Raw genomic sequence first — 15,536 nt, 5'->3', positions numbered from 1 at the left:
ACGTCTCAAGGCCAGAAATAAAATGATGAAAAGCAAATAAAAATAGAAAGACCAACAGTGCACATGGTATTGGCAGGAAGGAGAGAAAGCTGCATAGCTTGGCAGAGAGCCTAGTGGGAACCTCCATGAGAGGAGTACAGACAAAGAGGATCGGCTTCTCTTTTTATCTCATTGTTTGAACAACAACCAAAAGTGCCTGCAAAAGAGGAAAGATTCAGAGAGCTCTTTCTGTTACGGTTGGTTTTGAATTTCAGATCGACGGGAAGGCGAGGATTCTCTCCGATCTGTCGAAACAACGGCTGACCCGGCGACCTTCGTTGAGAAAATGGACTGAAACGACAGCAAGTGAGGATCATTGATTTTAGTCTTTTCTTCTTTTTCTTTTATTTTTTTTTTCGCGGTTGTAGATGCTTGTTTTTTTGTCGAGTAATTTTGATCTTTTGTTCCAAAATAGGAACTGCAACTAAATCTCAACAACATTTTTCTATCATTCTGCAATGTGTTTTCAAGAATTTTGAAGTCCTAACCCAATGAAGGGGATAATTTTTTTTAAAAAAAGGCAGTAGGAAGAAGATGAACGAATGGTTATGAATTCGCTAGAATTCTTAGTTTGGTAACAAAGATAACAACCGAAAATTATATGCAAGAACACAACAAATAACAATTTTTTTTTTTTTTTTTTTTTTTAAAAAAAACAAATAATCTTATAATCTTAGAATACGTATGATCTTCACAATCTACAATCAGAGAAAACTAACAATCTACAAACAGAGAGAGAGAGTACCTTTTGATAGATCAGATGCTAAGATAGTAAGATGGCAATGGGAAGCAAACAATTTTTCATTGTGCAGAGTGATTTTGTAACTGCTAAGATAGAGTTTTAAACGAAAATTGCTCCTACCAGGGACGGAGGGAGGGGGGGCTGGCAGGGGCCATGGCCCCCCCCCAAATTTCCTAAAAAAAAAAATTTTAAGGTGAGAAAAAAAAAATAATCTAAAAAAATTAAAAAATTTAAGGTAAAAAAAAAATTTAGCTTACTTGGCCCCTACCCAAAAATTTTTTTTGGCCATTGGCCCCTGCCCATAAGAACTTCTGGCTCCGTCCCTGGCTCCTACTGATTCCTTTGCCTTTGCCTTCAAACGTTATTAAAAATAACCGCTTCAGTTTTTGAAACAGCCGTGAATTTTTTATTGGCAAAATAAATGTTTTAGTTGAACTCACCGTTTAACTTGAAATTGACATTTGGCTGCATTTTAATACGCCACTTGTCACAATATTATGCATTGTTCCTACTGATTCTTCTATTATATATATGATCTCAATTCAAATTGCCAGTAATTGATGGATTCAAAATTGCCATGGTAGTTTTTTTTCACTCTAGGCCGTTAGATGTATTAAATGGCCCAAAATAAGCCACATCAGTAATCCATGTCATCTACCCATTCTCCTAAATGTTTCCTCCTTATTCTCCTTTTTCTTTTTTCTTTTTTCTTCCCCATTCTCTTGACCCACACTCCATTATCTTGAGTTCCAGCCTCACCTCCACAAAGGAGATGGGGTCGACACTATCGACGATGGAAAAAGTTGCTTGATGCCATGGAGATAAGGTTTTAAAGCATTCTCAACAGCTTTTCAACCATTTTTCCTAAATATAGGAAACAAAACTACTTTTTACTTCCCTATCAAAAGACATCCTACAGCAATTTCCCTTCATTTTTTCCTATATCATTAATTTTTTTTTTTTTTTACTTTTACTTTAAATAAAAGTAGGAAAAAGATGATAAAGTAAGATAGAGATAATATATTTTGTGAGTAAACAATTGAATGAGAAGTGAATAGTGCTTCCCAATGCATTGGGAAGAACTATTCACTTCCTAGGAAATCGAAAATTTTAGGAAAGCTGCTGTGGAGGGGTTTTTGTAACTTTCTTGAAATTTTTCCTAAAATTTAGGGAACAAACCCCCTTTACGGAAGCTGCTGTGAATGCTTTTAGGCTGAAAATTTTGGGATGAGATCCTCCCCATCATCACCTGTACCTTTGCCGGCAATTTCCTCAGCCTTTTGGGACCGCGATTTTCTCGAGACTATGGAGCCCCCAGTTCCAGATCGGGACTCACCTAGAGCGGTGTGGTTGGGGGATATGAAGTGGCCAGATCTGGACTCGCCTAGATGTTCTTCTCTCCTCCAACTCAACCTCTTTCCATGGTTGCTTCCAGGGTTGGCAATTCGGGTTCACGGGTCGGGTTCGGGTCAACCCGACTGACCCGATTATATAAATGTGTCAACCCGACCCCGACCCGATTATTAATCGGGTTGTGACACGTGACCCGAACACGACCCGACAAACCCGACTAAAAAACGTGCCACCCGTTTACCGACCCGACCCGACCCGACATCAATTTCACTGTTTTCACATGTTTCAACCTTCAATTTTTTTTTTTAATCGGGTTATAATCGTATTGGCGGGTCAACCCACGTAATCGGGTTATAATCGTGTTGTCGGGTAATCGTGTTATCGGGTCATTATCGTGTTGACGGGTCAACCCGCCAAACATGATTATAATCGAGTCAACCCGATTATGACCCGAACCCGATTATAACAAACCCAAACCCGGTTTTTCGTGTCGTGTTCGTGTCGGGTTCGCGGGTCGTGTCAAAAATTGCCAACCCTAGTTGCTTCATCCTCTGCTCAACCAACCACAAACCCGTAGGTCTCTATTTTTTTTGTTCATTTTTATTTTGGTTATAGTTCATGGGTTGTTTGTCTGATTTGTGGGTTGTTATGAGTTTGCTTTTCTTCCGGAAAATGGAATGAAACTAGAAGATTTAAATTGTGGTTTCTCAGGGTTGTTCTTTAAAGATTTATGGGTTGTTATGGGTTTGCTTGTCTCATGGTTTGTAATCCTCTTGGTTTCTCTATTTGGTTGCTACCATATATATCTTAATTTCTCACGGAATTCTTTTTTTTATTCCATTGTTAACATATCATTTAAATTGTATTTTGTTAGGGCTGGCAAAAAATTGACTCCAAAAGTTTGCTGGTGCTAATTTTAGAATACTTACCAGAATAAAATATACACTGAAAGGGCTTCCATCTCTGAAGAAAATTGACTCCAAAATGACTTCTTACATGCTTAATTTTCTGCTTAAGATGAAAAGGCTTCAATCTTTGAAGAAAAGAAGCTAGCTTCAATGTCCAACAATGACAATGATGAATGTATGACAAGGTCGAATTTTGTAGCGTTATATATTCTTCTTTTTCTTTTTTCTTTTTTTTTTTTCCCTCCTTTTATATAGATTGTATACTTACTTCAAAGTCATCTCTTTGTAGTAAAGACATGTCAGTTACAGAGGCTTTGCACCTACAAATTGAAATTCAAAAGCAGCTCCATGAACAATTCAAGGTGCAGACATGTAGACCTGTGCCCAAGAAATTCAAGGGAGAATGCGTTTCTACAAAGTAGAAATTGCAAGAGTTTGCTGGTTTAGTGTTGTTGATGCCCTTTCAGATAATTGATTGTTTGTTTGGTTTAGTTTTGTTGTTGGTTTCTTCATTGTGAGTTGTATTTTGTTTAGCTAGAGGTAGCAAATTGTATTCTTTTTGGTGTTATTTTGGCTTGTTTGCCGATTTGTAGCCTTTTGGCATAAAATTCTCTAGTTTGGTTAATAAAATCCATTCATCCAAAAAATAGATCCCATGCATAAATATAACAAAATCAATTGTGATTAGTCTTTAATTCTCCTTTCGTTCTCAATCAAGAAATCTGTGTATATAATGCTATATGCATCCTCTGTATTTTTCAAGCTTTGCAATACAAACTTTGTTTCCTAAATTTTCATTTTGTTACGGAGCATTATGTTATTTGTACCCATTCATTCATTCAACAGGTATATGGTTTACCAATTGAGCAATACAAATTTATTCTTAATTCCTTCAACAACATGAACCAACCGAATCTACCAAAGCACCCAATCCTTACTTCTTAGCTGCTGAAAGAGAGCCAATAATTCCTTATATAGATAAGTTGAAGACATTTTAGTATATATAGAGGCCTCAAAGTTTATAAGCACATCTAAAACGACAAAATAATAATAAGAAAAGCCAAGAAAAAGGAGAAAGATACTAAAATTACACAAAATGATATTTCAAACTTGACAATATTAGGTCCTCCTCCAAACAACGCCAACCCACCAAAAATCATAATCAATGCCACAATTCAAACTCGCACCAACATAGCGGGCTTTAGAAATGTTTCCAAGTGACGATAAAAAAATCAATGTCCTAAACATATTTTCAAAATTAAAGTTAATTTTCAAATCAATAAGAAAGTGCTAAAAAATTTCTTCTTGTTCATAAGTTTGTTACTTACCAAAAAAATTCCTGAGATTCGTATATATATTTGTTGTATCAGCAAGAGGCGTTGTTGTAAAATTGAACCCATTAGTTACCTAAAAAAAAATATAACATTTAACTTGTAAACCCAATATGAGAAGTATTATTTGATTTAAGTATGAACACATGTATAGTATTATTATTCAAAAAAAGGATGCACAAATAGAGAATAAATAGGATTAAATTAATCTTAATGGATTAGATTCATAATTAATGACAATCCTACTAAAGAAAGGACTAGGATTTCTAATTTTAAAATTACTGGTCAGCATTGAGAAAATCCCAAAGGCTCATGTCAAAAGAAAAGTCAGCCAAGAAACTCAGATCATCCTCATCAAAAGTGTTCCAAACTTTTGCTTCTGGTGCTATTTTCTCCGCCGAAAGATCTCTGTCGGGCTCTTTATCTAACCCACTTACGGAGCATGTGGCTCTTCCTTCACCTTCCTTGTCATCTAACAAGCTTTCCCACCACTTAATCCTACTTTCCGACGCTGGAGATATGTTGCTCACATTGTCCTCTGGTTTAAAGCTTTCTGCAGTTGTAGGTTTCCCACTTAACCAAGTCAATTTTTTGGAGAAAGTCCAAGGTCGAGGTTTTATCACATTCACTTTCACAATGCCTTGTCCTTTTTCTTTCGTGTCTTTAATGCTAGAAACTCCCTTCTTGACTAGGTGTGTATTCCAAAAGTTCTTCACATCATTAGCAGTTCTTCCTGGAAGCCTACCAGCAATTAGTGACCATCTACACAAACAAAGAATAAATGTCACTAAAATGTTCAGTAAGTATTCAATTAACTATTAAACCTGTTTACAAAAGAAGACCACATTAGCATGCAAAAAAAATAAGGGGAAAAAAAAAAGAGAGCTATAGAGAAAGTAGAAGGGTCAGACTTCGTTAATTTGTTCTCGTTAACAAAATTATAAGAAATGTAATTAGAAAGAGCTTTAAGGATCGAAAGTTTGGGATTCTTTCCATTCTCATTAATTCACATTGAATAGAAGTTCTTCCTGCCAAACTCTAAAAGACTGTTTAAATTTAAACTGTTTCTCGAGCTTGCCCTCGAGCCTATATCTAGGTATTGTGCATACTCACAAGTCACAAGCCACGTTACTTGCTATATAGTCAAACGAGTTAATTTGAGCTCTATATGAAGGTCTACCCTCTCTCTCTCTCTCTCTCTCTCTCTCTCTCTATATATATATATATATGTAATTATTGTTTTAATATTAGTCAAAGCACAATTACAATTTATCCTACATATCCATTTCTAAATGACTAAAATAATTTTCTCGTTTTTGGATCTTTAAAACTAATAACACTACAATATATAGTAGATATATTTGATTGCTTAAAAACTATACATATGGTGTAGTGACAATGTACTTTGTGATTAGGTAAAAAAAAACTCTACTGTATACAGACTAAGCTACGTAACTCCAGCTGGATTTTTGTTTGATAAGTGTTTAGTTAAAATATATATATTAAGTCGAAAAAAAGGTAGGTTTTAAAAAAAATTCAAGACACACCTAAAATAGTCCCTAAGCACACATAAGCATCCCACCCCAAAAGGATTAGGGAATACACCAAATAATTAAGGAACCTCCTACATCCTCTAGGAAACCAATTAATACAAACAACTGGAGCTGAATGGATTTAATCAAAGAGAAATTCTACATATATATATACTCCCAAGTCGACACTCTTACGTGCACACTCACCGGCGTAGCAGTGAAAATTACCATTGGATTATGGATCCAATGGTGACTTTTCACCATCACGTCAATGAATATGTACTTAGAAGTATAAGCTTGGGAGAACATATGGCATTTCTCTTAGTCAAATGGGCCTCAAGGAATTGAAACAACTCCGGAAAAGAAAAAACATACATCCGGTATACATGCCTATAGCTACTCTGGAAGCTAACAATACCTAGATGATCCATGACCCTTTCTTCAAATTAGAAAGTACCCTCTAGCTAAGAGTTAGAGGGTACAATTCCCAATAATTAGCAGCGTTTGCGACCAACCATTTTGGACAAGATTTTCATGCTTTAGGGAGGAAGGCACGTCATAGCTAGCCTTATGGTGGTTAGGTTGCCCCTTTGTAGTTACCAAACCCTATACAGATAGGAGAATGAAGGATCTTTAGAGGGTTTGGTGTATTTCATAATTAATTTGTACTTGTTTAAAATTCGTTTGCTTCTAAGTAGTGTGTATTTTCGTGGAGGTGTGTGTTCGGTTGTTGCTAGAGAGTCTTTAGTTCGATTTATTATTGGTTTGATGGTGATTCTTGAGTTAGAAAGTTTGAGTTTTTGGATGACATCCATTATTTCATTTTCCTTACTGTTTAAGAATAGATCTTCTACTATTTAAGGTGATAACATGAATATCTTTATTTTTTGGAGTTGTTTAAGCGAAGCTTTATGTTCTTGGAATTAAGAAAAGTTAGATTTTTGGTAAAAAGATTTGGACTTTGGTGTTTTGTTTCTATTTAGTGCTTAGAGTAGTGGTAAAAAGTCTGCTTGGGCCTTGGAATGAGCTTGGTAGGATAAAGGTAGGACCTTTTGGAGTTTTAAAATTTCAATTCAAAGAAAGTTCAAATGGTCCAAGAACCGATTGAAAAGTCAAAACATTTGAATGGCCCCTATACTGATCGAATGGTAAGGGTGGTAGATATAATGTCTAAAAGTTAAATTTTAGGTTTTTAGTTGTGTTTTAGTCTACTCGTGCGAGTAATAGTAGGTAGAACCTTTTGCAAGAAACGGAGTTGGAAAGTTTGAGGACATGTAACAAGAGAATCCTTAAGAACAAGGTGAGTAAAACTCATGTGGAAACCTTTTTATCAATCTTTGTAGCATGAATACTTTATTATCAAACATGCATACTTTATACGTACTTACATGAAATGGTACTTTGTATAAATGGTGTGAAATCTTTTTTGTGTAAATGGAGTATTTGGAAAAAAAGAATGATTCATTGAGTGAGTTTTGCAAGTTCATGTGTGCAAAAGAAAATGATTGATAGCGTCATGACATTGCTATCATCGAAAATATCAAAATAACTTTAAAACTTAGACATAAAAAAAGAAAAAGAAAAATACATGACCGAAGACAAAAATAAAAAATAGAAATTAAATAACCCTCAAAACTTAATTGCACTCCTTAAGACGCATATCATGAGCATACTAGCTAGAGCTAGCCATGCATTAGAATACTAAGAATCTATTTGAATTTGCGATTTTAAAATTTACGATTTGAAAGTGCACGTTAGGAGATCGGACAGCTAAACAAAAATGCTTTCTCGGGTTCAAGGGTGTTCAAATGGACAAATGAAATGTCTGTACAGTTGGAGTTCCAGGAACATCCTGCTAGCAAGGGTGTTCGGATGGTATTGCAGATAGCGCAGATCTGGAATAGGCGCGTCTGGACAGAACAAATTTGAGTTTGGACAAGATAGTGGGTTAGGGTTACAAAACCCTAGCTTGCTGCGTCCATACACTCACTTATTGTGTCCAAAAGTCAACAAATTTCTATTTAAATGACTACTTTCCCTCATACACACAAAATTTTAGAAAATCGCTTAGAGAGTTTGTGAGATCTCGAGTCTAAGGGCTTTGTGCGATACTGCACAAGTCGCTTGAGAATGTACCCCAAGAAGATCATTGTGTTGATATCTTAAAGGTTTGAAGAAGCCAAACATGGTGCTGTGATTACAGATTTTGAAGAGACAACAAGTCTACAGTGGGAACTGGTAAGAATTCGGCTATTTGATTATACGACTATAGAAAAGTTTGAGTAGAGACGCGAGGAGCACGTCGTCTTACAAAAGTATATGGTAAAACTACCGGGAAGTAAGGTTTACGTATCTGTTAATTAGTAGATTTATAGTTCTTCAATGTATTAGTGGAATTTTTAGTTTGGTCGTTTAATTATTTGGTTGCGTGGTGAGTCTACATTTGGTGGACCGTTACAATCCCTAATATTGTACGTTGTACCGGACTTTTCGACACGCATAGCATGAACAAACTGGAGCTAGCTAGCGTTAGATTAGAATACTAAGATAAACGCATATACACAGAATATGTATGTTTTCATGCTTTGCTCGTATAAGAACAAGCTTGAGCACAAACCTTCTTTAATTTACTCAATCATTTGGCCACCAGTTCTCGATCGATCGGGAAAACGAAAAAAGAAAGAAGCATTGAGTTATTCATTTGATGGTTTTATATATTTTGCATCAGCTGCATGCATGTCTAACTACTGACCATCCTGTATTAATATTATGGTCAGTTGGTGCAATTGCGTTAACTGGACTTGCCTGTTGCCTAAGAGTTTACGGAGCCTGACAATTAGATCAACTTCATCTGCGGCAAAGGCTCCTCTCTTGATATTTGGCTTTAGGTAGTTCAACCACCTCATTCTACAGCTTTTCCGGCATCTATTTAACCCTGCAAATTGCATTATTGAAAAAACAGAACTTCCATTTTATTTCCTTGGATTAATGTTTAAGAGAGGAAAAAAAAACATCAAATAAAAGAATGGCAATTGCTCTCTCTCTCTCTCCCTGATCTCCACCCTGCATGTACTACCTGCTCTGAGAGGAATTTGATGCCAGTTTCCTTCTCCATAGTTCTCAACGCACTGCCTCAGAAGGATATCTTCCTCTTTAGTCCATGCTCCTTTCCGCACACCGAAAGAGCGTTCCATGGAGGGGCGCCTATGGAGGAGTGGTCCTTCACTAAAAGTGACTGAAAGTGCTAAAAAGTTCGTTTGGCTTTCACTTGTGTAGGCAAGAGTCCAAGACAATAATACCTTTACTTAGGTTGTACTAAGTATGCAAGAGTCGAAGACATCCTACATATAGCTAGACCATTTCCCAACTCCTGGATCTTATCTAAAAAAAGAAAACTCCTGGATGTCACAAAATCGACGTGTTTCAAACTTCACCACAAATTGTCAATTCCGTGGCGGAGATAGCCAACCAATTATTAAGCCCACGCACGTGACGCACCCCCCAAAAAGAAAAAGTAGGGGAAAAAATTTACGGCCCCCAAAACTTGGGAAAAATATATATTATTCCTAATAAGAGGAAAAAATAATAATGAACACCAATTTTTTTTTTTTTTTTTTTTTTAAAAAAAAAATTCCAGTTAAGAGGAAAAAAAATCTTATATTTGGGTCTTCATATGTTTCAAACAGTTAAAAGATACAGATTTAATGTCACGTGTCAGTGTTCAATTTTTTAAAATTTAAATTTAATTATAATTTAGTGTGCGAATTTTAAGACAAATAAAGTTGAAAAAAATATTTAAATTATTTGACTTTTTGAGATTAAATTTGATTTGTTTTTAAAAAACTCAAACACTGTAAAATATATAATCAAAATTCTTCTTGTTTCCAAACATAATTTGGTGCATATTAAGCCTAATTAATTTTAGAAAACTTCCTAAACCAGTGACTTCAAATAAGGTAATAGATTTTAATTTTAGAAGTCAAACCAAAAAAAAATCTATGAAAACAATTCTCTTTAGTTGTAGGCAACTGATCAACTCTTTTTATTATTTATTGTTATTATTATTTTTTAGCCTCTATTAGTGCTACAGCTACATGATAATATATATGATATAATCCATTTTCTTCAATGAATTTGTAATCTTTGAAATTTTTATTTTTTATTCCAATTTCAAGTTAGGGAAAAATATTGAAAAAGAAAAAGAAAAAGAACGATTCTTCTTAATTTTCAATATTGTCTGTTCATTTTTATTTTGTGATATTAATTATAATTTTCACTTGATATATACAATGTATAAGGACATATATGAATGTTACCTCTGGCTCCACTACCGATTGTGAAGGGTCTAAATACGTTTTACCATCACTGTTCTTAAAATCTGGATCAATATTCACTCTAATTAAACTATTACAAATATTTCAAGTCGTCAGATTTAGATAAAAGTTTAAAGAAAAATAATACACATATATTCACTTTACATCTTTATACAACTAAGTTTTAGATTCATCATTGAATTTATGAGGTGCAATATGAGTCTTATAAATTTAATGACAAATTTAAAAGTAAGATGTATAAAAAATTTATTTATATCATTTTTCAAACATACCGGCCATCATTGAGCTATTCAAGATGGATAGGGACCGAGCAATTGCCATGCTTTAAAATAGTCCTGCTTATTTTCTTCGCCCACCTTAAGGGTGTGTTTGGGATTGCGATTTCGTAGACAATAAGTGCGATTTTAAACCAAATCGCAGAACATAGATCGTTTGGGAACTGCGTTTTTAAAAATTGCGATTTGAAAACGCAGAAAATCTGCCTTTTCAAATCGCAGATAAGATGGTGCTTTTTTGAAAACGCAGAATTTTAAAAGGTAAATTCGCGATTTTAAAGGCTAAACTGTGATTTTGCCAAACGCTTAACTGCGTTTTTAAAAATCACTTTTTTCAAATCGCACATTTTAAAATCGTTATTTTAAATCGCACTTTTTGAAATCGCAAACCCAAACGGACCCTAAAAAGATAAAAGAAATAATTCATTTTCTTTTATTTATTTATTTATTTATTTATTTATTTTATTCTCTTCTTTTTCAAAATTATCATTAATTAGTTTTGTGAGATTTATGTTTGGGATCTTGTTGAATCTTGTCCACTCGATGCACGGAATCCCAATCCCTTCAGTTTTCAGCGTGGGCTACTATTGCAATTAAAAAAAACAAACAGTTTTTATATTTATCCTTCTAAATAAGAGTTCATAAATGTAAACAATGTCATGAAACCGCATAAATGTCAATGCCAATAATGTCATAAAGCCACATAGCATGTTATATATATGGCCTTGATTAAAAAAGGTAGAAAGGGGTGATACGGCGCCAAGTGATGCTACAAATGCAATTTCAATGTGTGCCCTGTTGGTTTTAGTTCAAATTTGGTCTGTAAAAGTTATTTATAAATCAGAATGTGTTATCTCCTAAATTTTTATAGGTATTCATCTAACGTAAAGCCATCTTTTGTTGTCTAGGTTATTTTTTAGCAACTATAGTTTGTTATACTCTAAGTCTGACTTTTAATGCATAAGTAGAGAAAACTCTATTTCCTGCCTCTGACTTAGTTTATTATGAGTTTTTGTAACCCTGAACATTAGACCGTTTGGTCTCCTTTATATATATTGGAATGGATCTTTTAATCACAAAAAAAAAAAAAAAAAAATGCAATTTCGGTATAATTTTCTAAATTTGACTCAGATATGGACTACCAAGAAATGGAAAAATTAAAAATCGGTGTATGTAATTTATTTGCTTTGTAATTAGTTTCTTGTGGTATCAAAATAAATTTGAAGGTTTTTATAGTCAAGTTATGTCCGCTGAATTAAGAAGTTTCGATAGTGTGGCACATTAGATCCAATAAAATTATAACACGTGTCTTATTTAAGTCAATGCCACAATAATAAATTCTGTTAAGTCAATAGGCAGAATTTGAATATTGAGAATAAATTATTATTTTGACGTACTTCAAAGATTTTTGAGTTTATTTTGACATCATCACATGATAAAGCTAGTTGCAAATAAAATAAATTACATAAATTTATTTTGCATTTTCCTTTTTTTTTAAAAATAAAAAATAAAAATTAATATCAATAATAAACATTGTAATAGTCATCGGTGGTCAAATACTGAAAAGCACAAAATGCACCGATCGATGTCGAATTGTCATTGTCAATGGTGTTTTCTTCAAAAGTTACAATTAACGAATGATGGACATATAGCTTAACATATTTTACAAGGACGAAGTAACAGCGACGGTTTTAGAATCTGACAATGGCCGTGACTCTCGACCATCTCATAAATGGTTGCGGTTTGGCGGACCACTTTCAAATTTTCAATGGCCTTGGCCCTTGAGTATTAAGAAAGTTATAATAAACAATTTCCACACTCAAGATTAAAAATTTACAATCAACACATCATTTTTAGAGAAAAATAAAAAGGATATTGGTATAATATTTAGAATAACTCATCAATATTATTATATATTTTGAACTTATATTTAGGAGTATATATACGGATACGGTTACAGTTATTTGTAATATCTGTATTTATAGTCGTAAAATTCAAATATCTCTTTTAGATAATTACTGCATTCGTGTAATTTTTTTTACTACATGCATATGCGCGGTTATTAAGTCCGGTATTATCCACTATCCGCAAATAGGTAATGAGCTTTTTTTGAACGCTTCTAAAAATAATTTTGTCCGATTTTTAGTCTTATGAACTTATTTTGAAAATATAATGAAACACCAAAAATATACAGAACCGAGAAAAAAAAAATGACGAATACGACCTCAAAATATTAATAGTAATAAATGCTCACAAGAAACACCCTTATGGTTTTTTATCGATAATTCAATAAGCATAAAAATCAAGCCAACAAACATAAAATACATAAATAAAAAATAAATTACAAATCCAATATAAAAATAAATAAATAAATAACATTACAAATTCATAACACAAAAAACATGAGTTGTTTAAATATAACACATTCCAATGTATATTGATGGCGTTGTGTTGTGTTTAATATATAAACTAATATATATATATATATATATATATATATATATATATATATATATAAAATGTATATATTATATATAAAGAGTATGCGGATACGATAAATAACAGCATTCACATATCCTAAAATAGATATCTGCATCCGCACATGCGGATAGTAGAAAAACTAACCGTATTTTGCATCTGCATATGCAGATAATAAATAACGAATGCGGATGGTTAATATCCACCTAAATACACACTCATAGGCCCTACCTATATAAAGAGAATTCTCATGGAATAAAATCCTATATAATATTTAGTTATAATTTGTCAAGTCTTGATAATGAATGGCCCAAAAGTTGCCACTTCATCAATCTAGGTTAAAAATTAAAAGCATCTTTCAAACTGCGAACCTCATACATGCATGCATGCATCTACCATCACCATCCCACTTTCTCCAAAATTCTCCTTCCTTCTCTTGCTTTCTCCATAATGGACCTGTTGGGGGGATACGAGAACACCTCTTCAATTCTTTGTCATCAATAGGCCTATACAACGGTTACGATTAGCGGTTATTAAAATTTATAGTTGATAATTTGATAACCGCTTTTTATATGTAAATTTTTGAACTTTTTGGGTCGATCGGTATTTGAACTAATTTTGAGCTTATTTTTTAAAATAATAATAATAATAACATTAACGCATATTATGTAAGGGCTTTTGCCGCTTCAACTTTATTAAGCCAACACAAAATTTATATACGTGTATTGCTTCAACATGCACGGAGCAAGTTGTGAATGGAGCGAATACTTACACCCTTGATTTTTAAATTGTGCTCGAAACACTTAAGTTAATCTTCCGCAACCCCCCTTGTCCGTAGTTCATAATTTTTCAGGTCTTATAATATCAATCACTTTATTTATTAGTCCAAAGGTATAATGGATTTGCAACCAATTATTTAACTCTTAAAACCGCTAACTACCCCACTCAAGGCAGTTAGCGGTTATTTATAACCGCCTTCAAAAGTGGTTAAGCAGTTGGTGATTATAAACGATTAACGATTAGGGGTTAGTTATATTTACACAGGCCTGGTCATCACCCTGCCATTTGCCGTCGAGGTGGGCTTAATTGGAGGAGTCGATCTCGATTGAAGAGATGTGGCTAAAAAGGATGTTGGCCATGGGGAATTCGTCCTCAAGCCTAGTCAACGATAGATGGAGTTAGGATTCACTACAAAAAACAGTGTAAATCGCCGCGTGTCTACAGTAACCGTTACTGTAGACACGCGGCCATTTGGCAGCGTGTGTGTAAGGCCATGTGGCAAGATGGGGCGTAGAAACAATTGGCCGCGTGTATAAATTACACGTGTCAAACAGAATGCCACGTCTATAAAAATACACGTGGCTAACTTATGTATTCCAGAAAATTATTTTTAGAATTCCTTTTTTTTTTTTTTAAAAAAAAAAAAAAACAATCAAATAGTATGTACATGATAATATTACTATGTACCCTATACCAAATTAGAGTTTATAAACTAATTAGTTTTGTACAGTACTTGTAGTTAAATATTTTTGAATTTATTTATATAAAAAATTCTTATTATATACCCCAACAATAAATTTGTGCTATATTTAGTATGTATTGTACTTATAGTTATGTTTTAGGGTTTACATGCAGGTTGAGTTTCTTGAATATGGTTTATGCGTTAGGACTTAATTTATTGTATGTGTAGTACATACTCTCAGGGTTAGGGTTCATAGAACATCCATTTGAATGTGTTCGCCTTGTGGTCCCGATCATTATAGCATACCTTACACAAGTATAAAATTGCATGCCTCTATCATTTGATCTAGTTCAATGTTCAAAACTTGGTCGAACTATCATTTGATCCTAGAGTTAGGGTTTATCACTATATATATAGTATATATATTTAGGGTTAGGGTTAGGGTTAGGGTTTATGGCTTATACATATAGTACATACACTTAATATTAGGGTTAAGGTTAGGGTTTATGGCTTACATATAGTACATACACTTAATATTAGGGTTAAGGTTAGGGTTTATGGCTTACATATATATGGTACATACACTTAAGATTATGGGTTTTAGGGTTCAATTTTATGGTCAGGGTTTAGTATAGTATATATATATATATATATATATATATATATATATATATACTTAGGGTTAGGATTTAGTTTTAATTTATAGTTTACGGTTTAGTTTTATGGCTTAGGGTTTAGCAATTTCTACAGTTCATACACTTAGGGTTTAACAATTTGTACAGTACATACACTTAGGGTTGCATGTGTTTGTGTTTGTATTTGTATTTGTATTTGTATTTGTATTTCAAATCTATCTTGTCATATTATGTATATACATATATATAATATATGCATGCATGCATGTAAACGGCGTGCCGAAACTATATACCTTTATAGTTACTTGTATATACCATAACATTGGTGTTTATGGCTATATATATATATATATATATAGTATACTTATATAGCTATATACAGTATAGCTATATATAGTATATATATACACTTAGGGTTAGGGTTTATAGATATATATAATAACGTTG

The 15,536-nt window shown here is 33.4% G+C and overlaps 1 protein-coding gene and 1 long non-coding RNA gene across 2 annotated transcripts; one reads left to right on the top strand and one right to left on the bottom strand.

The window, feature by feature from the left end:
• Positions 1-311: 311 nt before the first annotated feature.
• Positions 312-3,497, top strand: LOC133861386 (uncharacterized). Its single transcript, XR_009899006.1, has 3 exons — positions 312-345; positions 3,152-3,227; positions 3,337-3,497. It is a non-coding gene; the product is annotated as an uncharacterized LOC133861386 (long non-coding RNA).
• A 1,154-nt stretch (positions 3,498-4,651) lies between these two features.
• Positions 4,652-9,099, bottom strand: LOC133860427 (transcription factor MYB114-like). Its single transcript, XM_062296037.1, has 3 exons — positions 8,982-9,099; positions 8,711-8,840; positions 4,652-5,135 (listed from the first exon to the last, which is right to left on the bottom strand). The coding sequence occupies exons 1-3, from the start codon at positions 9,097-9,099 to the stop codon at positions 4,652-4,654; spliced, it is 732 nt and encodes a 243-aa protein (XP_062152021.1).
• Positions 9,100-15,536: the final 6,437 nt, after the last annotated feature.

Source organism: Alnus glutinosa, chromosome 2, assembly GCF_958979055.1.
Source record: "Alnus glutinosa chromosome 2, dhAlnGlut1.1, whole genome shotgun sequence".
Taxonomy (NCBI): Eukaryota; Viridiplantae; Streptophyta; class Magnoliopsida; order Fagales; family Betulaceae; genus Alnus; species Alnus glutinosa.
This window is presented reverse-complemented; position numbering and strand designations above follow the sequence as displayed.